Source organism: Sparus aurata, chromosome 21, assembly GCF_900880675.1.
Source record: "Sparus aurata chromosome 21, fSpaAur1.1, whole genome shotgun sequence".
Lineage (NCBI taxonomy): Eukaryota > Metazoa > Chordata > Actinopteri > Spariformes > Sparidae > Sparus > Sparus aurata.
In genome coordinates this window covers 14,647,406-14,671,792 of record NC_044207.1, presented here as the reverse complement: position 1 = coordinate 14,671,792, position 24,387 = coordinate 14,647,406, and the positions used below count along the sequence as shown (strand labels likewise).

The following is a 24,387-nucleotide window of genomic DNA, read 5'->3' as shown; positions in this document are numbered from 1 at the left end:
TGCAATCAGTTGTTCTGTAAAATACTATCTATACTACTGTATCTGACAAACCACTTCCTCGCTCCTGAAGCCTGTCAGGAGAAGATCCTGATCTTTGAGGTGATGTTTCAACTGAATACGAGTGAAGCCAGCTGTGGCATTCCTACGTTTGTGGGAGAGAAGCTATCGATGGGTGTTTCAGCTTTGGTATTTTTTTTTTTTGTTACCTCTGATTGCCATGGCTTGGGAGAACGATTTTCAAAAAGCAAAAGCTTATTATAGCTTTATAATTGTATCATTAGTTCTGTGGGTGATTTGAACAGATTTAATTGAAATTCAATTTCTTTGTTTTTTTTTTTCCTCTGTCTTTATGGTCTTTTAATTAACAACAAATTCATGTGACATCTCTATAGCCTGTGTACGTGTATTCTGTTTGTCAATGTATACATCTTGATTGTGTGTGACAGGGTTGGTGTTAAGCAAGCATTGTGACACAAAAAGACCAGGCGAACAAAAAGTAGGAAAAAACAGCTCAGGCGTTTGTCTGACGTCATTCCTCTTGATTTGTAAACAGGTACCCCTGGTTGGGAATTACTGCAGCTGATGACGCGTATGACACCTGTAATCAGCTGCTGGTTCAGCTCTCTGACACTCAGCTGTCACAGACCAGAGCACCACAGAAGCACCTCATCTCTACTTGAGAGTTAAGACACAGCCTGTTCCTTTCAATTTAGTTTCTTCACTTAACGTCATCAAATAGTTAATTTCTGAGGTAAATAACTTGAAGGGAATTTCTGAGGTAAATAACTTGAAGTGAACAGCAGAAAAGACTAGAAAAGAAAAGTGTTGGGTTGAAAATAAGAGCCAAAAGCGTCATCGTTCAGTAGTTCTAACAATTTATTTGTTCAGGAAGAAACCAGCACCGTAAAAAATAATTACCCATATAAAATGACAAACAACATATGAATATATAAAATATCAAAGAATACACCAGTAATGAAAACAGAAAAATTGTACCATTGCACAATGTTGCAGAAATATTAGTAAGTGGTCATTACTGATATTAAAGGTATAAAGGTTAAAGTGCACTGAGTGGAAATAGTAACAGATGACCAAAGACCAAAAATCTCATGATTCATTTCCAGGAATGGTCATTATCATTGTACCACTCGGGTACATTTCCCAGAGCACGTTTCTGTACTTCTGAGTTATGACGACTGCATGAAAAACTGTTCACATACTGGTGTTTTTGTGACATAACAACACTGGTCCACTAGACATCACAATATACACACAGTGTGTTCATATAAAAAGGCACAATACGGACTTCAAGTAGTTTTACCCTGAAACACCAGAAATATATAAAGTAACAGACACCGTTCAGAAATTCATGTTTTAGAAACACATGATAAGGTTTTAAATATATGTTTAAAGGTGATCTGAAATCAGAAATCGTTAAAAGGCAGCCTGTCTGGATTAAAGCAACAACATTTGGGCAAATACTGACGCCGTGGGATAGCAGCTCAGATCCAAAGCATCAGTATTTGACGATCTGTCGACGTGACTCAACAACCAGCTTTTCTGTTGCTTTAAGTGACAAATGTGCTTTGCTGTGAAGAAATCTGATCCTGGGGCACCAAAAGAAACCTAACAAACAAAAAAGCGCTTTTAAAAAAAAAGAAACATGAAGTGTTAAAACTCCTAGTGGTAGTATCTAAAGAGACACTGGTGCAGAAGTTGATAAAAGCACCTTATTGGCACCCAAAGTCTGATCTGAGTATTCAACAAACAAAAACTTCACAATATGATGAATTTAATGAACAAGGCCATAATAACGTGACATTTCCACACACACGGGAAGTTACAGCTCAGTTGAGGAGGCTGTGAATAGTAAATGTTTTGTGCATTAAACTGCCAAAAACCAGGTCCATGAGTCATGATTTCAGGAAAGAGACATCCTGTTGATTTCATAAAATGTGTGTTTTGGCGCTTGGAGCACCACAAGCCGAGTGCCGTCCAGTTCCAATATATTCAGAGAAGGCAAATATCTCTATGGTTGGTATCTCCAAAAAACTATTTACATGGATAAATAGCACTACAGATTTTGGGGTGAACTGTCCCTTTAAAATAATCTAAACCTGATCTTTAAAAAGGGGATTATTGTGACGTCTCTAAAGCTAAATATAAAGTCCGTCCTCCAGCAGCACGCTGGATCGCGGTCGAGATCCTCGGTGGCTGTGTCGGTGCTCTCTGTCTCTGTCACTTCCTCTCCTCTCTCTCTCCCCCCTCTGACTCCCCCCGTCCTCTCTCCTCTTCCCCCTCTCCTCCTCCTCCTCCTCCTTCTCTCCCCCTGCTCGCTCAAACTGCCTCCTCGCACTCTCGATCCTGCTCCCTCGTTTCTCGTCTCCTCTCTCCCTGTGCTCGTCTGATCCTCTCCTGTGGTGACTCCTCTCCGAGTCAGATTCCCTTCTGCTGTGCCCCCGATCTCTCTCCTGACGCTCCCTCCTCGACGACGTTTCGTGACTCCGATGCGAATCTTTCCTCGCGTGATCCTCCCTTTTTGATTCTCTTCCTTCCTTGCCGTCTCTACTTTTTGCCACCTCAGCCCTCCAGTCCCTCACTCCTCTCTCCTCCTCTCTCCGGCTGCCTCTGTCCTTGTCCGTCTCTTTCGCTTCGTGTACGCTCCCCCTTTCACTCTTATGGGGTCGATCTGTCTCGCTCCTGCTGCTGTGCCTTCTCGTACTCCCACTTTCCACCCCTTTTTCTGTAGTTATCCCTCTGTCCACCTCTCTGCTGCTCTTACTCCTTTCGGAATATGCCTTTTCAACCCGTTCCTGTTGTTTTGAATCGCCCGATCTGATTTTAATTTCCTCGGGTTCTTTTTCCTTCTCACCTGCCTTTTTATTTGGAACATTTTCTTCTTTTGCCGTGTCTCTCTTGCTGTCGTACTTTTCTTTTCCAGCTGTAATTCGGTTCTCAGTCTCTTTGTCTTTCTTCTTTCCTTTCTGAGACTTTTCTTTTAAAACCTCCTCTTTGGCTTCTTTGACGGTCTCATTTTTCTGCTCCTCTTCCTTATCGGAGATCTTCTCTAATTTTTTCATCTCAAGCTTGCCTTCTCCCTCAACTTTGTCCTTCTTACATTCCTTCTTTCCTTCTTTCTTAGCATCCTTTTCCACCTCTTCTTTCTCCTTCATGCTCTTCTCCTCCTGTTTCTTACTTTTCACATTTTCCTTCTCCATCTCTTTACTCTTCTGCTGCTCCTCTGCTTTCTTGTCCAGTTTCTCCTCCAGGAGGTCCAGCTCCTGCTCCAGCTCAGCCAGCTTCTTCGGATCCGACTCCAATTCGTCGTCAACTTCCACCTCAATCTCCTCAATCTCCTCGTACTCCTCCACCTCGATGCCGTCCATGGTCTTCTGCAGCTGTGTCTTCACCTTGTTCAGCTCCAGGAGGCCATCTTGAAGTTCTGTACATACATCCCTGATCTTAGTGGCGAACTTTGTCTTGGCGCCTTTGCGGAGCTCATGGGAGTCTTTGGCGAGGAAGAAAACGTCCAGAGCGAGGAAGAGGGCCGACATGACCCCTGTGGTGACGCTGATGGCCTGGGCAGCTTTGGCGGCGCCGCCTGCAGCGCCCAAAATCTGCACAGTGCTGATGAGCTTATCAGTGTTGATCATCAGGGCTTTTCCAGCGCGACCGCCCTCCTTCATTACGTGCTTGAGGTTGTGGTTCAGAGCCTTTCTTGGCAGCACTCTCAGAGTACTTTTCAAAGTCCCACTCCTGCAGGGTGTCCATACCCGCCTACAGGACGCACAGAGACAAAAAGGGTCTGTAAAAACTGTAACGCAAAGGAGATAGCTTATCAAAACATACATTTTAAGGGACTTTGCTGAAGTTGATATTGGTATTTTACAGCTCTTTTCAACTGATTTCTTGATAAGTTAAATTTAAAAAGTGTCTAGTTGTGATCTAGTCTGTACCTGAAGTATAATGTAACATAATGTAATGAGAATTGTGACTCATTTGACTTTATCTACATTTCCTCACCTGTACAAACTCCAAACACTCCCTGATGTCTTTGATCTCCTCCTGGTAACCCTGGATCATCTTCTCCAGCTTCTTACGGTCCATGCTGGAGTGAACCGTATCCGTGATGTTGGCCGTCGCTGAGGTGATGCTGCCTGCTGTCGCCACGCTGATCCCCACTGCCGTGACGATAATCGAGGCACCGAAAGTGAAAGGTGCCAGGATGAGGCCTGTGATTGTCGCCACGCTGCCGGCAACGCTGGCCACCCCTCCACCCACAGCAGCCTTCACCGTTTTCTTGTGGAACTCATCTGCAGCGTCGGCCAGAGCCACAAGCTCCAGGATGCGACTCTGCAGGGACGCCCCGCGCTTGTTGAAAAGACGCACGAAGAGACGGGCGGCCATGTAGACACGATCGGCTGCCTGCTCCATCGCCCTGCAGAGACAGATGTGGAGATGGTGTGTCTGTTACGTTTAAGGTTAGATGCTTGTAGGTTCTACATGTGCACACAGTAAAACATGGGCTCTCGAAATATTTACATTTATCATTTAAGCACAAACACAAATACTACTACTAAAAATAGGGCGTCTGCACAAGTCAAAATTATGATTATGACACTTGACTGCAACTGCAAGGATTTACAGTAACAGCCTCCTCTCGCCACAGTCCTGCTTTTAGTTGTTGATCTGTTATGTCTCTCAACCGCCCGCAATTAAAATACAATAGTATTTTACAATATTACTGCCTACAGCAAGCAAGAGAAAACATCAAAATATAGTAAGGTTTCTGTGAATAAGATGCAAGACTATTAAATGCCTTCTAAAGCTGTTTTTGGAAGAAACTGATTTCAATGCTTTTTAAGACAATAAGCATAACAAATATTCTTCAAAATGCTAAAATAACATCTTCTGTGTAAATCGGAATGAAAAGGTGTTTAAGAAAATAAACTATGCTTACATTTCCTCATCATCCTCCTGGAAATTGGATGTCTCATTCCACTCTGCCCAACCTGGCAACCAGCAGAAGTTGTAACAGAATTAGTAATAAGTGTGCTGATCTCTTGTGTGTGTAAGTGTGTATGTATGTATGTCTGAATAAACAAACAAGTCTGAACCAATCAAAGTTGAACACAAACATACAAACCTTTGACAGTGTTCCACCACTCCATCAACTCATCATTTTCCTGAAAACAGAGAACTTTGTCAAAGAAAACCCTAAAGTACGTTGATGTTCTTCTTTTATATCGAAGTCTAATCTCGAAACAGGCCACAACTAAAATGCAACCATATATAATTCTTTCTCTTGGTTCGGACATTATAAATCCAAAACTGCAGGTGTCGAAAGTGCTCCCAAAAAACACACCTCTTCAGCTTCCAGCGGGTTTTCTGCAGTGGGGAAAGATGCCATCTCAACAGGCTGAACCTCCACTGAGCTCTCCTGGAAAACAAACACAACAAAACAACATTATGACACTAAATTCACTTTAAAAGGTCAGTTTGTGTAACTACTGTCACCAACTGTTTCCTCTGTATTTCTGTTGGCATCACAGGTGAAAGTCACTTTGTTCACTGATCACTAGCTTATTGCTAAATGCTAACTGTGGCCACTTCAAGGGCTGTGGATGTCTAGTGATGATGAAAAAGATAATCAAATGACATGAACTGTATCATGTTACCCATAATAAAATAATTAAAAATATGCCAGTTCTTACATACTGCCCCTTTAACTAATTACTTCACTGTTTAAGGTGGACTCAGACTCTTACAAACATTCAGTGAGCAAATTGTCATGAGTCACAAATTTCTTATATCATAAAAAACATGCTAGGATGTAACAACATATTCAACATTTTCATTGTGTCAGTTATGCTTTAAAGGTATGAAACTGTACAGAATATCACATTTACTTCTATTTTCATGTAAAAACATTTAGTTATTACAAGTGTGTTTCTTTTTCCACTTTTGTTTAGTTAGTTAGCACACACACACACACACACACACACACACACACACACACACACACACACACACACACACTCTTACTTAATAATATCGTCATGTTTACCTGTGCTGGGTTCAGCTCCTGCAGCTCAACAGCCTCCTCAATAATAGGCATCTTATCTGAACTCTGTAGATTAAAAAACAATAATCAATCTCATTAACTCAGCAAAATATAATAACAATAATAATAATAATAATAATAATAATAATAATAATAATAATAATAATAATAATAATAAAAACTCAGTAAATAAAGTAAGGAAATATGAATTAAAAGAGGGCCAGATATTTGTAGAGAACGTGGGTGCCTGTAAAAATGACCCAGAAGAAACAGCTCCATAAAACAACCTGTTCATAAACATTATTCTAGGCTTTTTACAAGCCTTTCAAGCAATCAAATATTTAAAAAAAAAATTGACATGGGACTTGATATCAGGACATAGTTTCTCTGTAGTGATGCAGCAGCAGTGAGAAAGTGAGTAACTCAGGAACAACTAGAAGGCGTCAGTAGATACCTGAGATGTCAGATTAAGTTTGGGTACTTTGGGAAGAGTTTTCTTGATTCGGAATGAAGTAACCTGAGAAAACAAACAAGAAAGGAGGGATTTAACAACGAGAAGAGAGAGAGAAAAAAAACGCAAAGTCTGCCACAGTTTGCAATAATCGTGTCTCTGGATGTTTCAGTGAATGAACCACAACAACTCACTCGTCTTTTTTTCTTGATGGTTCTCCTGCGTCTCAGCCCGCCTCCTTGTGGAGCCTCCATGTCTGCACTTTCCTGCAAATTAGGACAGAAAATGGGCAGCAGAGAGGATTGTTTAGCAGCTGCACACACACGTGATCCAGGAGTTTATAGGGATCACCTAACCTGCTCTCAATGCTCAAATCAAATCCCTAAATATGTTTTATGTATTTAGAGCATTTTCATTTGCCTCACTGACAATCTTAAATCTTAAAATTCACAGATCGGCAATTAATCTACATCAAAAACCTACTTTCTTCTGGGCTACTCTGGGCTAAATATAACAACTGTACTACTTGAACTAACTACTACTGATTGTTCAAATCAGTAATAATGATATACATACTTGATGTTCAATTGTTTTGGGCGTTCTTCTAAAGATTCCAGCGAACCCTCCTTTTCTCTCCTTTAAAAAACAAAACAAAACAAGGAGCATTAATTCAAGTATTTTAAATGTGAAAATAAACTGATGCAGTCAAGCAGAATAATTATCTCACCTTCGTGGCGCTTGAAGCTTCTAAAAGATCATCTGTGCTGGCCGACAATTGAGGAAGGTCATCCTTTAAAATAAAATTAATAGATTTAATAGTATTTTGTCAGAATTTACTATCACTGAAATGTATTGGTGTGGTTGTTGGACAACTCTCACAATAATTCAAATGTTTTTTTAATTACATGTTCTTTCCTCCCCAGAAGCTGAGAAATAAAGGTTTTAGTGAACACTGACAGTTCTGTCACGTCTTTCAGAAATCTCTCAGGTTTCAGGAAGCGTTTCCAAACAATGCCTAAGATTTTATAATGCTTTTTTAAATGCGCATCCTCGATCTCAATGGGTTGAAATAAACAAAACAAGTTGCCAAGTGCATCCACAGACTTTGAGTATCTCTCACCTCAGCAGTTTCTGCGAGGCTGTCGCAGCTGGCGGACAGTTCCTTAGAGGCAGTGAGGGGATCCTGGAAAAAAGAAAGGAACCTCTGTGTGAACTTGCTGAAGGTTATTTTTAAACAATCTTAGCACAAAAATCTAAACGAGAGCTTCCACAGAGATCTCAATCACGAACAATCATACACACAACCACAAAAAAAAAAATCTTAGTCACCTCTGTAGTGATCAATCGATGAGCTGGTTTAGGAGACTTTCTGAAGATCCCTGCCAGTCCTCCACTCTTCTCCTGAAGCGTATGAGATGTTCACACGTTAAGAGTTGATAATCAGCCGCAGAACAGAATAAAACAGGCTGAGATTGTGTTTGTTGGACCACATTTTTACCTTTGATGTGGTTGCTTCTAAGAGATTTTCACAACTGCCAGATAACATATTATCCTCATCCCTGTTTAACTCCTGCACAGAAAATTAAACATCAAAAAGAGACGAACACAAATACCTTTTTTAACACTAAAAAGGGTCATTTACTGCACCTCATCTGTTGTAGCCCCCTCTTTTGGTTTCTGAGTCTTCTTAAACATGCCACTAAAAATACTTTTCTCCTGAAAACAGACAAGACAGACAGTAAGTGGCATTGAAGACTACATCAGGTTTATTTGTAATGTGACACAGCTAAAAAGTGCAATAAAAAACAAACAGCATTTAAAGAATGTGTTTTTTAATGCACATGAGAAACCTTCCGCGTGTCAAAGTGAATTTAAATAAAGTTTTTATAGTGCAGAACTTTCTTTTATGTTTAAAAAGACAGAATTTCTCAACACAGTACCTTAGTGTTGTTGGTTTCTGACAGACTGTCATTACTCGCCGTCAGCTCCATCTGATCGTCTTTGTCCTGACAAAAGAGAATTTCACAGTATACAAATATGGACAATGACGCTGAGTGATCCTAACAGTGTCAGAGGTCACACACAACTCACCTCTACAGCCGCCTCATCTCCAGACGCTTTGGGTGTTTTCTTACGAAGTCCACTGAACAGCCCACCTTTTTCCTGGTGAGTAAAAAAAACGAGGTAACGAGGTTAAAAGTTGAATTCTAGACATTTTATTTTATAAGCGTCTCTTGATCAACTCGTGACGAGCGCAATCACAACACTGTCAACCATGTTTAAAAAATGCAGCCAAATTATTTTCTACCCTTCAGGCAGACACTGGGTCATTTCATTGAATCATGAAAAATAACTTTTAATGTATTGAAAATTCTATAGGTAACTATTATCAGAAGTAAGAGTATCTGCTCATGGGTGCCTTAACTGTAGTAGAGCTGCTAGTGTGATACTGTGCTCACTAGGTTCACACTGACCTCATCAAACAGGTTGTCGATGCTGCCTGATCTTTTGAAGATGCCAGCCAGGCCTCCTTTTTTCTCCTAAAAGAGATTTGTGTTATTTCTCTTAAATGAAAATATTCAGAAATATGTTAATAAAACTAAAGAGACACCAAGACAGAAAAACAGAGAAAAGAGTATTTTTAAATAACGAAAAGTACCTTTGGGGTGTCAGACAGATTCTCACAACTACCAGATATCTGACTTTCACTGTTCACCTCCAGCTCCTGAATTCAAAACCAGAAAACAGTTGATTGCAATATTAACATCCATTCTCAATAAACGGAATGTATTTAATTAATTGGATCACACCAGGGCACCTTCTCTGCTGCAGCGCCCTCTGCTGGTTTCTGTGGCTTCTTAAACATGTTGCTGAAAATGTTTTTCTCCTGAAAAATAATCTGGTGTCAGTGAATGCTCCCTCTGAAGACATTTCATCTGCATGTTTTTGTCGCATAATGCTGCTCACCTTAGTGGTGTTATTCTCAGACAGGTCGTCGTTGCTGGCAGACAGCTCTTTCTGAGCCTCTGCCTCCTGAAACAGAGAAACAGATGTTTAATGAAACAGTTGAAATTTCGTTGAAGTTAAGTGACTAATGGCACTTCAAGGAAACACTAACTCACCGACTGTGTCTTTTCTGCAGACGCTTTTGGAGTCTTTTTGTTGAGGCCTCTAAAAAAACCTCCACCTTTCTCCTGATGAAACAGACAAAATATAGAAAAAAGGCTTCATGATATGCTGAGAGAGTTCTAAGTATTAACAACTAAAACTCATTACTCATCTTGGACTTAACTCACTGACCTGTTTGCTCTCTGATAAATTCTCATTGCTGGCTGAGAGCTCTTTGTCAGCAGACTCGTCCTGTTAAAAGTCATCAGTTTATAAAAGTTGATGTTGCCTGGGAATACTAATACAGTATTTCAATCGTTACATTGATAAAAAGGTGGCAGTAATTTGAGGGGCACCCATCAGTTCACAGCATATTTCTTTGTGAAATTATGAAATCAACATCTGTGCATAGTTTTGCATTATCATACACAATGAGGGGATACATTTGCCAGATTTTCAGTGAAGTGGTTCATGTGAACACAGAGAAGATGTGAAGAAATGTTAAGAAATCTTTTTTCAAAATGTCCAAATGTTTTCAGATTACAGCTTACAACATTATCAGAATACTAAAATATGAAGATCAAGAGATGCATTTCATTTAAAAAAATCAAATGATAGGCTAATGAAATAAAGTAAATTAGACTTTTACCTCTTCAGGCTGAGCAGCTTCTGCAGGTTTGGGGACTTTCTTGAACATTCCAGCAAAAATTCCTCCTTTTTCCTGAAACATATTCATACAGTGAGGGCTCTCTCTTACAGTTATTCAGGACTGGTTTCTAAAGGTCGTGTAATAAAGAACTCACCTTTGTGTTGTTCTCAGACAGAGCTTCAGTGCTTCCTGAGAGCTCATCGTCTTGTGATTGCATTTCCTGAGAAAAGATTAAATCAATCAGAGCTTGTGACACACTACAGACAATTGACATATCATTAGTAACAGTGAGGGGGAACTAAGCACTTCTACTGCTCTTTTACTGCTACCATGTCAGATTTAAGGGAAACTGCCCAGATTAAACATTTATGTTTTTTTAGAGGTGTTTGTTTGTTTAGAGGTGTTCCGGGAGTATCACAGCGAGTGACACTTAAGTCGGTCTTGACTACAAGTTTTAAAATGAACAAAATCTGGCGTTGTGGAGTTAGACAGAGGTGGGCTACTGAGGTCTGAAAAGCTCTTATTTTTCTCTCTTCTTAAGCTAAGCGGCTCGTGGCTTCATAATACATCTGGATTTTGACCAAACCGTCAGTGTTCAATTTAGATTTTAGATAATGTATGCATTAGATTTAGACAAGGAAGAATAAAACGTGGAGTAAAGAAAACAACATCTCTGATTCTGGTACATCAATTTTTGATCCTTTTCTTTTAACTGTCCATCAGTCCAACAAAGTTACAGCAGCAACAGAGTCCTCCTTTAAAGAATTTCACAGGTGATAAGAATTACATTAATTCCAGATCTGGATGGCTTGCCACCTAGGCTAAACAATGTCCTGGAAGAAACCTTATATTAACTTAAAATAAGTTATTCACGTTGTTTCCGTGATTCAAAGAAGCAGCCTTCAAGTCACAAGTGTACTCGGATGACATTTTGGCAATATGCAGCTTGAAAAGTGAACAAGTTCATTAGTGTTCAATATTTTAAAAGGGATGACTGGATGGCGACAGAAAAACAGAGAAGCCACTTCTTACGTCTTCAGTGGGAGGACCGTCTGCAAGTCTGGACGACTTCTTGAATATTCCACTGAACGCACCTCCTTTCTCCTGAAACACAATTGAAGTGGTTACAGAACATAAACATCACCTAAGAATTTTTTGACTTTTCATTTGAAATTTAAAACTTATTTAACAATTAAACACTTAAATGACATAAACTAATCAAAGCAGTTGCAGAATAATTTCCAGTTGACTAATCGTTTCAGCTCTAGTCCTAAGTTCAGCTGTCATAAACGACAAGATAATTCCCAAGAAAAATGTCAGCCTCTCTTTTGTTCTTAATTTTTCCATTGTTCACATTGTTCAGCCAGGGGTTACATTTCCGGAAATCTGCACAAAAACACTATTATCATTTTGTTTATGGAAACTTGAACAAGATGTCCTGCTCAGTTTCTTCGTATATCACCTTTCAAATGAAGCGACAAAACAAACAAAAACTGACCTTGGCGTTGGCGGTCTCGGACAGACTGTCATTGCTGGCTGAAAGATCTTTCTGTGCCGAAAGATTCTCCTGCAACAAGAATTCAAACTGTCAGAAACAGAAAGTAGCTCCACAGGAAAGAGTTACAAAAAATGTGTAGAAGAATGTGTAAAAAATTCAATTCAACTTCTACATTACAGCATTTGAGCACACTGGCAAACATACATAGCTGTGCTCCATTTATTTAGTTATTTCTAAACATAGTGTCAAAAATGGATGATTAAATTGAGTACAAGCAGCAAATGAGGTAGTAGGAATGACATTGAACCAAGATCAGCTCACATCAACACAAACTGTGCAATTTGGCGCCCCCCACAGTGTCTGAGTGCAACACCACTGCTGTGTACACAAATCAATGTATGAAACGGAAAAGCTAACACATCGATTGAGACGACAGGAAACACAGCTGGAGGAGAGGTGGATAAAATGGGCAGTACTCAGCACCCAGGATAGTGAATATGACAATGGGAAGGACTGCTGAGACAATGGACGAACTTCTGAAGATGGATGGAACTCCCAAACATTGTATGGTTCTGTTTATTGTTTGTTTATATTATTTTTGCGCATGTCACATAAAAAAAAACACTAACAGACATAAAAAACATGTATGTAACGCTGTGATGCTACCCTCAGTGACAGTGTAGAAACAAGTGATAGGGCGGCAGAGTGGCTGAGAGACACTGTCACAAGACATTGTACCATTAACATGATTCTCTGTTATTTTGAAGTAAAAAAGTTACATAATGTTGCTTTAAAGCCAGTTTGGTCTTATGGATTGTGTTGTTGGATGTAGTGAAAGCTACGCCTGTCAAACCATCAAGGTGGTTTGATTAGATGGTGTTTCCATTCTGTTCAGAGTGTCTGCGTGAAAGCAAAGAAACTTGGATTTGAGTCAGTGTACCTCTACGGTCGTTTTTGGAGTCTTTCTGAGGAGTCCGCTGAACAAACCGCCTTTTTCCTATAAAGAGCAGAAAATATGTTAAAAAAAACTGAGAACTTATTTTCTTGAATTCCAGATTTAAGATTGTCGTCCACCAACAGAGCTGCAGATATTTTCCCACATTATTGTTGCTGATCATGTGAGTCACGGTGACTCATGGAGTTTCTGTAGGTGCGTGGGGAGGATACGTCACTGTCACTTCTATCATGAAGACTCACCTTGTTCTCCGACAGGCTGTCAGTGCTGGCAGAGAGCTCACTGTGTAACGTCTCTGCTCCCTAAACACAACAAAAATGTTACTCAACCTGTGTGGACATGAATTTTGACTGCAGGAATCCAATTACTGACACAAAAACAGGTTAAAGCAGGACTCCACAAGCTCTTTAGATTCAAGGCTTCGAATGCAGCAGTGGACTGTAATACCCTTCCTGTCCGGTGAGGATCATGTATCTCCGACTTAGGAGATTTTGAATTTGATCTTTTCTTTCATAAACTGAGCGATTAATCATTCCTTTACGGGTTGTGAAAAAATTTAAAATGTACTTTAAAAACCTCTCGGCTTAGCTGAAAAATGCATCATCACAATGCTGAAAACAGACAGACAGATGCAAAAAACATATAATGATCCATTGAACATGATGCATTGCTGTAGATTATCCAGGATAATGGTATATCAACAACTTAATTAACATGCAACATTATCATCAATGCAGCAGCAATATTTATCCATAAACATCAAATATAATAGAGAACATTTTACTGCACAATGAGTACTTTTGCAGACATTAGGTATATAAAGTTTTACCTCCTTCAGTCGGGGGGCCTCGGACAGTTTGGGAGATTTCTTGAACATCCCACTGAAAACACTTCCTCCTCCTTTCTCCTGAAACATAAAGACAAATAAGAATTCATTTCTGGACACTGAGAAGAAGCATGTGAAGTTACACACTTCTAATTAAACTTTGGATAATTCGAAAAAATCACCTTGTGGTGAGTTTGACAGAAAAGGGGAAGGTTCATGTATTTTTTTCTTTTTGCTCACAGAAGGGCACAGAGCACATCCTGTTTCTTTATCAGGGCTTTATTTTCCACCTCACACCTAACTAGTTCAGTTTGCTTTCCTTTTCTTTGTCAAATGTTTACTCCAAACTCTATGTTTCCATGGCTGAGTAAACTGAATAATCAAACTGACATTAAAAGGATGACTAGATCACCAGTCATTCTTCACTTTCTTGGGAGATTTTGTGCCCAGTAGCAGACAAAATATCACTGAGACAGAGAGGGTTGTAGGGAACCAAACTACACTAAATGCAGATTGTTTCTATATTCTAGAGCCATTTCATTGTGCAATCATTTAGTCCATAACAATACATTTAAAAGTTTAATTATCATTTTGAATGTATGTTACAAAGTGTCTTCAACAATGAGGGTGTTGCGTTTTTTTCTAAATATAGGGAAGGGTTCAAAATTAATATAAGATTCAGCCCCTGTCATCAACCCAGTCATTCTGGGCTCCTTACTTTAGTGGTGCTGTTCTCATTAGTCTCATTACTGTCTGACGGGTCAGTTTGCAGCGACTGTTTATCCTGAAACAAAAACAAAGAACAATACGACGCCTCAGTTGTTTGATCAATGAACAAGAATCCACTAAATGTTCAGTTTGAATTTTCTTGCCCTCTGATCTTTTTATTTACTCTCTTACATTTCTTTTTCATGTCAGTTCTGTATTCAAAGTTATAAAGAGTCTTGCAGTTACAAAGAACATCAGAAGACTGCAAAAGATGAATGGTAAGACTTTGTATCGTCAATCTGTCCTTTCTTGTTGTCCTACAATACAACTCACAAACAAACAGATAACAATGCCACAATTTCAAAGGATCCCTAAATTTGTGGAATCCTTTAAGTAGGAACATGAGTGTTGTACATAAGAAACCCATTTAACCCAAACATTTTCACTACACACCATTTTTTATTAGGCGTTTGCATCGTATCATTAATATGTTCAAAACCCTGAACCTCCTTTTATTTACACTCACGTTCACTTTTTCTGACGGGGTGAAAAACAAGGGAGTATGAAACATTTTCAGTGATAACTAGAGTGTCTAAAATGTGTGCAAAAACATTTTCTACCTGTCCCGGTGTTCCCTCTCCTGGAAGCTTGGGAGACTTTCGGAGAATCCCACTGAAAATACCTCCTTTCTCCTGGTGACACCAGACAGATTGATTCACACCATCAGTGACTGTTACATAATCATAATGATGATAAAGCTGCAGTTATAATCCAGTCACTTCACAGCCGAGTACTTTTGAGCTCACCTTTGTGTTTTCAGACAGATTATCATTACTGCCTGACAGATTATCTTGTAGAGACTGTTGGTCCTAAAAGACAAAATGAACTGGTTCAATGTGATCATCCGGCCACTGGATTTAACTAATGATTTGACCTTTGTGTCTTTGTTTAAATCGTTTTCGGCTGCATCACCTCATCAGCCTGAGCAGCTTCTGTTGATTTCGGAGACTTCTTGAACATCCCGCTGAATATTCCTCCTTTTTCCTGAAACAGACAAAAGAAAAGGCTCAGTTATGGAATATATATTTGGGTGAAGCTCCGGTCAGTGAGGGGCCTTTCAGCATGACGAACTGCTAATCTGTGTGTACACTGTAATTAAAGATTACTTTATCTGCACTGTGACACAGAGCTGCTCACCTTGTTGCTGTTATTTTCAGACAGACTGTCGCTGCTGGCAGACAGCTCACTGTTAACACTCAGACTGTCCTGAAACACAAACGTAAAAAAACAAAACAATAAAAAGTGAAAAAACACACAAAAATAATTAAATGTATCAACAGATCTTTATTTCCTATTTTAAGACGGAGGAGGCCATTCTTGTCTCTCACCTGCGCAGGTGCCTCATCTGCTGTTTTATTGTGTTTCTTAAGGATGCCAGAGAACAAGCCTCCCTTTTCCTGTGAACAATATGCAAACAGTCATTATTAATGCTTTTTTTTCTTCAAAATTTGTATTTGTGATAACACACATAAAAGATACAACAAAACATTGGAAATTCTAATTAAATCATACATCTTCTATGTGTCTACAGTGGCACCCACATCACTGGATCTACACCTGACTTTTATGTAAACACAGATCTCCTCAGTTATTTGTGGCATATCTTTCAAAAAAGAGCTTTAAAGTATTTGGCAACACAGGAAATCTGTGACTTTGAATCTGACTTCGTTGTTTAGGAATCCTCGTAAGGACGAGGTCACGTTGTCTTCATGGGCTAACTGACTAAAGAGGTAAGATCCATGAGAAAATTCCAGGAAATTTGTATTGTTTGGTCAAATTCCAATAGAAGATGGGGGAAATCTGCCCTGAAATCACAAAGCTCACAGTGACACTGGGGGCTTTGATACATCTTTATAGACACTACTGTCTGATTATAATAGCTGTCTGGTGAATTTAAGCCTCACTAGCAAGGCAGATGGAAAACAAAAGAATACACAGTATTGATAGGACAGTGGAGCATGGTATTGAGATTCCTCTCATCGCCCACCTGACTAGGGCCGGACATATACTTGCTTAGAACCATATGTTCACATAGACTACTGGCTGAATTGTTAACATAGATGGTCACATAAGTGCCTACAGACAACGTGTTTTAATGGAGAATATAACTAGAGGGCATATGTTTGCTTGTTGCTCTGTTGTTGTCCCTGCTGCTGACGTGCTTACTGGCTCCTGACCATGTCATGTCCCCATAATGGACCTACACGCCACATCTTGCATAGGCGTAACTTTAAATTTACGTGCACAACCGACTCTCCTAATGGACGCAGGACACGTGTGTACCCAGATGCACTGTTAAAAGCAAGTACATCTTTGGTTTAAGTGGTAAGCAGGGTTCTGCTGCCGCATGACATCAAAAGCCATTTTTATGTATCAAATAAGTCATTAAAAACAAACTATCAGAACCCCCTACTCAAAATGACAGAAGCTATGTTTGGACAAATGTTATTTGACATGTACTTTTGAGTATTTAGTTTGGTTCATGCCCCATACATTTGATAAAATCCAACTGTATCTAGTCCATGAGATGGGCAGGTGACATCACGAACGCTTCAGAATCGTAAGACCAATAAAATGAAACCTACTTGGGATTGTTCGGAACTCTTCTCATCTGCGTCTTCTGTATCTTCAGGATCGCTGTCAGCTTTATTGACCTGGCAAACAACACAACAATTGTTAGAGGCAACAAGACTCTGACAGTGGAAGTTAACGCTCAGAAAAGGAGCAGAAGAGTCGATGTTACCGTCACTGCTGGAGACGATGATTTCTCTCTGGGAGTTTTCCGGAACATTCCAGCGATCAGACCTCCTATGTCCTGAAATAAAGGTTAAGAAAAAAATCTGATGTTTACCCAACTAATGACAAGGTGCCTTTATGTTTATCTTACAGAAATTGCACTGTTGCACAATTGAGCAGTTAGAATATATGTTAATATGGAATTAATCTTATTATGCGGCTTCTCTAGTGTCGTGTGGGCATTAAAAGGAAGTGTACTTTTACAATAATCTCATTTTCAAAAGAATACATTTCCACTTTGTTGTTCCTCTGTCACTTCTGATTTGTTTTGAAAAAGCAGAACTAGCGTGTTAACGTGAGAGAAGAGAGTCAGACACGGTTGTTAATCTCTTACCTCTTTGGGTTTCGCATTCTTCTCCTGCTTGTTTTTTTCTATGAACTGTTCCTTTTCGGAGGCTGCTTCCTCTGCGCTCGGGTCTGGACTCGGCTCTCTGCTGGCCTTCGAGAACAATCAATAATTTTCAGCACAGTATGATCATCCTGAACTTTTTCAATCAATACAACCAGACAGCAGAAGACAATAATCAAATAGATGCTTAAAATTTAATTAAGATCATCTGATTCCTTCCGGTCAACTCATCATCGTTCATTTACTGCTGCTTCATGAATACAATAGGTTCAATTTCAAGTGGGACATAAAATGTGTCAAAAGTTCTTAAAGGTTTAGATAACTTTGCTGATAAATAAGAATTTTCACAAACTTAAATTCTTAAAAAAGCAACAATAAGTAATCAAACTAGTCTGAAAAACCAAATTAAATTGAGGTAAGAATACTTGACTCATAAATCACACATGTCACTTTGTCAAGTTATGAAACTGTAGGTTTGAAACATCAACAGCGCCATAAACATTTTCTGTTTTTTGGGGGGGGGTCAATTCATGCCTTTATTAGAAAGTCAAGAGCAGACAACAAAGGTCCCAGGCTGGTTGTGAACCCAGGACGTTGCAGTTCACAGACAAGTTAAAATAAAAAAACCTCCACCATCAACACCACCACCAAAGAACAAGTATTTCCATGTAAAAAAAAAAAAAAAAAAGCCACCACCAGCAGAAAACACCAAACCAGACGGTGCTTCATACCTTTGGTGATGACTTGAATTGCAACCCTTTCATTACTCCCTTCAGACCACCCTGTTAGATCATAGTCACATGTCACAAACCAGCTGATCATCAGTGGAAAACACACACACACACCCACACACACACAGTCTCTGCATTACTAGTGAAGACATTCAATGACATAATGCATTGCCTTACCCTAACTGTTACTGTCAGAACTAAATGTCTTACCCTGATCTAAACTCGATTCTGACCATAACCTTAAAACTTTCCAACAGTCCTTGGACAGTCCGTTGAGAGAGCCAGCCAAAATGTCTTCACAAAACTGGTTTAAAGACAAAGTCTGTCCACAGAAAGATACAAAGACAAGCACACATACCGGTTTGCTGCCAGAAGCCTGTTTGGCAGGAACATCATCCGTTTTTTCCTCTTTGTCAGAGCTGTCGAACACATAACTCTGACGAAGAAAGAAAAATCTGATAAACTCAATAACTGCTGATTCAAGACCTGCATTATGAAAAAGATTCAGCTTTACACACAGTAACCACGGTGCTGCACAGAGAGGCTATAAAACATTCTACAGTTTTGTGTATATTGCATTTTTCTCATTACATATGTTTATGCTTCGAGCCTCTTTATTCCTCTATATGATAATTATAAGATTCTCTTTAATCTGATTGGTTACAACATTGACTCATTCTAACAGATTCTGATACAGTCCTATGGTTTGTTTAACTACACTCCTATTGTTCATTTGTGTACACACCCACACACACCCGTTTGCCACCAGGAACCTGTTAAGCTGAGGCAGTTTAATCAACTCAAAAGGTGTACCACTATAAGAAAAGGTGGAGTCAAGGCCACAACACAGCTCTACTCCAAAATATTAAATAAATAAAACACATAATAATGAAATGTCTTGTGCAGAGAAGAGCCACAGGTGCATCACTTACAGTGAACGTAGGTGTTTTTTCTTTTCGGCTCCGCTGAAACATCCCAGTCAGGACTGTCTGATTACTCTGCAACAAAACACACGGACATGAAGATGAATACAGTGTATAAACAGCGTGTCCCACAAGTATACTTAACGTACACTTAATTTTGGCTGAACACCCAGGTATATTAATGGCCGCCCAAGTAAATTTGGTAACCCATTTTAGCCTTTTATTCTTTCTTTTTTTCTTCTCCCCATCCAATAAAAAAAAACCCCTGATGCATTAACTACCGGACAGTCTGCCCTCGCTCTTTCTTCCTGTCTACCGTCACACATGCCCTGAAGACAGAGTGAGACTAACGTTCTCTGGTATCGCATCCCTCCTGTAAATGCACTGATTGTGATGCAACCTCACCAATTTAATGTAGGCCAATGCAGTTGTGATGTGCTAAGTTTTAACTGCACCTGGCTGTTGCAATGTCATTTGGTGCATGTTGGTTTATTGGCTACATCATTAACAACAAGCGTCCTCCACAGAATCGTTGGTGAAAAGTGTTTTTGGGTGCGTTTATAAAAATTACGGCTGATGAAGAAAGCAGTTAACGCTGCCGGGAGAGAAAACAGAAAGCAGTGAGAAACAAGCATTAATGTGGACAATTAAAGCAGGTTAAGTCTTAAAGCTATTCTGACGATAGCTGATTTTTGAGTCTCATTCTCTTGTCACCGAAGTGTGTACATCCAATTAATCTCAAAATGCATGTTTGATGCTTTTCTTATCTCATTAACAATAACGCTTTCACTAACACTAAGCTGGAGACCTTATTTACCTGCTGGACTAAAGACAATGAAAGGCTGAGTTAACCCAAACCCGCAGTTAGGTTAGATGTCACTCGTGGGTAGATATAAAGACGCTAGCAAAACAGCTGAACAGAAATATCAGAAAGGTCGGACCATTGTCTTTTAATATGTCTTTAAACGCTTCGGTTACGAATTAAAATGCTAAACAGAAAAAGACAGGTCTGCTGGTATCATTCATCTCCACAATGAAAATCAACTGCCAGTTGTTTACCTGGAAGCGGCTGCTGTTGTTGACACGATGACACGATTATTTGTCTATACTGATTTAGGTCAGAGCTGAAAGTTATTGACTCCGAAAGAAATACCTGTTTGATGAAGTCTGCTTCATCTTCTGATTGGGCATTTGTTCTGGAGCTCTGATGAGGAAGAGGAAGGACCTTAGTGTGTTTTTATTTAAAAACAAAAACAAATGAGGAGGAACAAGGTATAATTGTGTGTGTGTGTGTGTGTGTGCATGTGTGTGTGTGTGTGTGTGTGTGTGTTTGTGTGTTTGTGTACCGGTGTGTCTTCAGCCTGTACACTCCTGCGCTGGCTGTACCTGGTTGTAGCCCTCATTTCCTGCACACATACACACAAGAAAAAGCCCAGGAGGGAACAAAAACAGATATTGTGAAGAGGAACAGAAACATGAAACCTTGTGTAGCTTTGTTCAATTCTTTACTGTAAACTATTCTAACATGTAACTACAGATTCTTCCTGATTCCTATTTTATATGATGTTTAGTGCATGGATGACTTTTAGTAGATATTAGAGTATCTGAGTGTACTGTACCTGGTCTGTTGGTCTGGGTGGAACCACAGGAGTTTCACCCGGTTTCTCTTTTGTCTCCCTTTGTTTCAAGTGTTCATTAACCTGATACATATGGGAAGAGGGGACCAAACACTTTTTTAAAATGGTATCAGACTATTTAGATGTATCCAGTGCATGACGGCTTCATAATATTCACAAGAGGGTTTTAATAGTATGAATATATACTGAATCATCACAGTGATGTTTAATGCATGGGTCTGAACGACATGATTTAAATAGTGTTTGTCATGTTTTTTTTTAACTATGATTTGGCATTTATTAATAGTTTCTTAAAAGTATTTTGTTGTGTCTCTACTCCGCTATGACAGCAAACAAAATATTTCTGAACAAAACATTAGAGCATGTTGTCTTGGACTTTGAGAAACACTGATCGACATGGTTCACCATTTTCTGCATTTTACAGACTAAACAACTAATTGATTAATAAAGGAAAGTAATCAGCAGATTCATCAACAGTCAAAATGTATATAATTGATATTGATAAAGACATCACAGCATCCTCCCCCTCTTTAGAATCTCTGTGTTTCCCTGTAATACATCATAGTAAAACTTAAAAAATGGCAATTCAAAAGAACTTGAGTACCTCTTTGTTTGCTGTTGCTGCTGTTTTCCTGTGGTATTGTGTATGACTCAGTTCCTGCACAGAAAACACAAAACTGTTTGAAACAGTTGATTCTCTTTGCAAATCTTCTTAAATGGCCCATTCTCCTCATTTCCTCTATTTTGTCTTTTACACCTCTTGTAAAAGATACAATACATTTGAAAAAAAACACTAGTGATGCCTTTTCTTTCAGGTCAGTTTTTTTACTGCAGTTTAACAGTTATGATAAGTATCATTCAATAACTTTAAAAGTTACAGTTTTGTGTTGCCAGAGTAAGAATTTGATTGAACATCCCAGAGTTTTTCTCCACAGAGTGAAAAAACCTCTCTACTGGAACACAGACTACCTAATTGACTTAAGTTGTTCCAGATGTTTGAAGTGGAAACAGACACCCGTCAGCGCCAGGGTGCACATGCAATACAAGTGCTACTAAACATTTTCAATGTTCACAGCTGTGTACCTGAATTCAGCAGGTTTGCTGAAAAACAAACTGTGTGTGCGTAGACAGTTGTAAGGCTTAAATATATTTTTTACACAATTTTGTCAGGGTTACTGTAGATGTTATACATGTGCCGTGCATGTGTGTGTTTGTGTGTGAGAGACCCTGCTGTGTGCTGCCCTCACATTCCTGCGTGAATTAAAGAAATTGTGAGAAGCCTTAAAACTTCTTCATTTTAATTGGGCCACTGATTTTTACACCAATTAATGTCTTGTATAATACTCCAATAATATTTGAGGTACATTCTTTTATTTGAGTTTGTCAAGAATGTTTTACTTTACTTTTTAAAACAATTAAGGTTATCACAAGTTCCTGTTGGGCTTGCTTTGAAGACAAAAATATGTAATATTATTCCTGTTTATAATCATTTACATAATAAGTTAAGAAATTCAATAAAGATGTAATATTGGGTTCACCTTAATTATATGCTGCTGTGCCTAAATGAAAATGTTAAGCGCACCAGTGCAACCAGTGTAAAAAGTAAGCGATAAAATACATGAAAGTGAGGGTTATAAGAGCCAATTTAACTTTACTTTATAGCCATTTCATTCCAATACGTTGAAGCAAAACACTTTTCTCTTACCAGTTTAAGAAAGATTGGCCCACCACACCTGCTTGTTAGAAGTTTAACTATGGTATTTGTTAAAAAATTGCATTACAGACGCTGTTGGTCTCTAAAAGATTAGTAGCATCTTCCAGGTCAGTGACAACTTACAGAGTCTGTCGGTCGTGGAGGCACCAGAGGATTTGGTTTCTCCGGTCTCTCTGGGTCATTTCTTTTCGCCTGTAAAGATAGTTTACTCAAGTGGGTTGGTTTGCTTTAAAATCCTGAAATCACTCCTAACAACATCCTCATGCCCTGTTCAAACACTTCAGCATACAAGCAAACTCATGATTGACTTGGTAACATTGATAATCAAAGGTTTATCACAGTACCTCTGCAGGTTTTGGAGGAGGTTTAGGCTGTGAACAGAGAAGAGAACTGAGTGTGTGCTGTATAATATATGATACAGCAGGTTATATTTACATCTGTGGTTTGTATGCAAAAATAAAATTACAATACTCAGACTGGGTTTTGAATTAGTTTAGTGTTTTGTGTTAGGTGTAGGTATTCTCACCGGCTTTGGTTTCTTTTTGACTTCCGGCTTCATCATACACGCCTCCATCCTTCCTGAAAGAAAAGAGAAAACGTGTAAACATGACCGATCATAGGTTTGTGTTGTTTTGTGATCAGAAAAGATGAGTAAATTAATCCATCTAAGTCAAACTGGAATGGGTGTCTCTGAACAGAGGAGGTGGCCTGCGACATTACCTATCAGCCACTTACAATGCAGTACTGAGTTCCCTCCTCAGACAGCTTAACAACCATTCACACCTGGGCTCAACTAGCCCTGGCAACCCGCACAAGGGCCTATTGGGTCAAGACCCACAAGAGGCCCTAACGTCTCTGAAACTCAGAGCTCACACGTGTCCTCAACGACTCTGTTAGGACAGAGTTTGAAAGCCTGGACTCCCCTCCAGTTAGTTAGAACTTAAGAAGCCTCTTGGATGAGAGGTGAAAGGCGAAAGTCCAGTCGCCTACGATACAGCATCTAAATGACAACTGTACCAGATGGAAGTAAGAGACAAACAACTTTGTAACTTACACTGTTCTTCACATCATACTTTTTGATATTTCATAACAGGAGAAGTACAGGTGTTAGGCTATTAATAACAATGAATTTAACTCCGACCAGCTGTTTAGCACTTCAATACTAGATACTAACTGTGTACATACTATTTATTAACTGTGGTTCAGTAAGTAGGTGAGAAATCATTGTGGTTTAAAGTTTTGTGCAAACCATTAGTAGTTTCTGAATTGACTATAGAGTCTGACCGTATAACTTCCGAATAAAAATCTGGAAAGCTGAAAGTTCTTATATAACTGCTATGGTACAACAATACTGAATACTGAAAGCCAAACAAACATTGATGCCTGACATTAGCCAGAGTTTATAACCCAATCAATTGAAACTATAATTTCATGGATATGGTGTTAGATCATCAATGCACAGCATTTTTACACCACCAACTCTGTAGTCACACAACCATCTTGAAATGTCTGAGGATGTGAACGCTCACCAGTCTTGGACTTGAGAGAATCTTTTCCATCCATCTGATGAACGCATGTCTGATGACATGAACGCAGCATAAAGGAGGAGCATTTCTTACAAAGAAACAAAGCTTGTTTATCATTTTAATTTTCTTTCACAAGCTCTGTCCAGCATTTCTCACAATGTTTGACGACCCCCTCTATGTCCTTTGTCATTTGCACTTTGGGACATGAGCACAGAACCAGAGTAAGATGATGCGTAACGGTGCAATGATATACATCATGTACTGTTTTACCCCTCTATGTGAAACTGCATGTGTCAACAACTACACTGACCATGATGTTCACTGAGTGTAGAGCTGAAATCCTTTCACTTTTCTAGCAAAAATGATCAGTGTTCAGTTTACCGTGCCGTTTT

The 24,387-nt window shown here is 39.2% G+C and overlaps 1 protein-coding gene across 1 annotated transcript; it reads right to left on the bottom strand.

The window, feature by feature from the left end:
* Nucleotides 1-2,306: 2,306 nt before the first annotated feature.
* On the bottom strand, nucleotides 2,307-24,060 carry LOC115572372 (uncharacterized; the record flags this gene model as incomplete). The annotated part of the gene is given in 50 exon segments (XM_030402374.1): nucleotides 2,307-3,719; nucleotides 3,721-3,777; nucleotides 4,024-4,438; nucleotides 4,961-5,012; nucleotides 5,147-5,186; nucleotides 5,366-5,440; nucleotides 6,068-6,130; nucleotides 6,519-6,581; nucleotides 6,710-6,781; nucleotides 7,092-7,151; nucleotides 7,243-7,305; nucleotides 7,636-7,698; nucleotides 7,845-7,916; nucleotides 8,014-8,085; nucleotides 8,163-8,231; nucleotides 8,456-8,521; nucleotides 8,607-8,678; nucleotides 8,990-9,055; nucleotides 9,175-9,240; nucleotides 9,334-9,402; nucleotides 9,483-9,548; nucleotides 9,638-9,709; nucleotides 9,816-9,875; nucleotides 10,273-10,344; nucleotides 10,427-10,492; nucleotides 11,305-11,376; nucleotides 11,771-11,839; nucleotides 12,711-12,767; nucleotides 12,968-13,027; nucleotides 13,555-13,632; nucleotides 14,270-14,335; nucleotides 14,880-14,951; nucleotides 15,066-15,128; nucleotides 15,232-15,303; nucleotides 15,457-15,525; nucleotides 15,648-15,716; nucleotides 16,905-16,973; nucleotides 17,063-17,134; nucleotides 17,450-17,554; nucleotides 18,196-18,246; nucleotides 18,554-18,631; nucleotides 19,128-19,193; nucleotides 20,272-20,322; nucleotides 20,465-20,524; nucleotides 20,738-20,818; nucleotides 21,360-21,413; nucleotides 22,593-22,661; nucleotides 22,814-22,840; nucleotides 22,996-23,048; nucleotides 23,999-24,060. Coding segments are annotated over 50 exon segments (4,941 nt in total), but the record flags the coding sequence as incomplete, so codon positions are not given.
* Nucleotides 24,061-24,387: the final 327 nt, after the last annotated feature.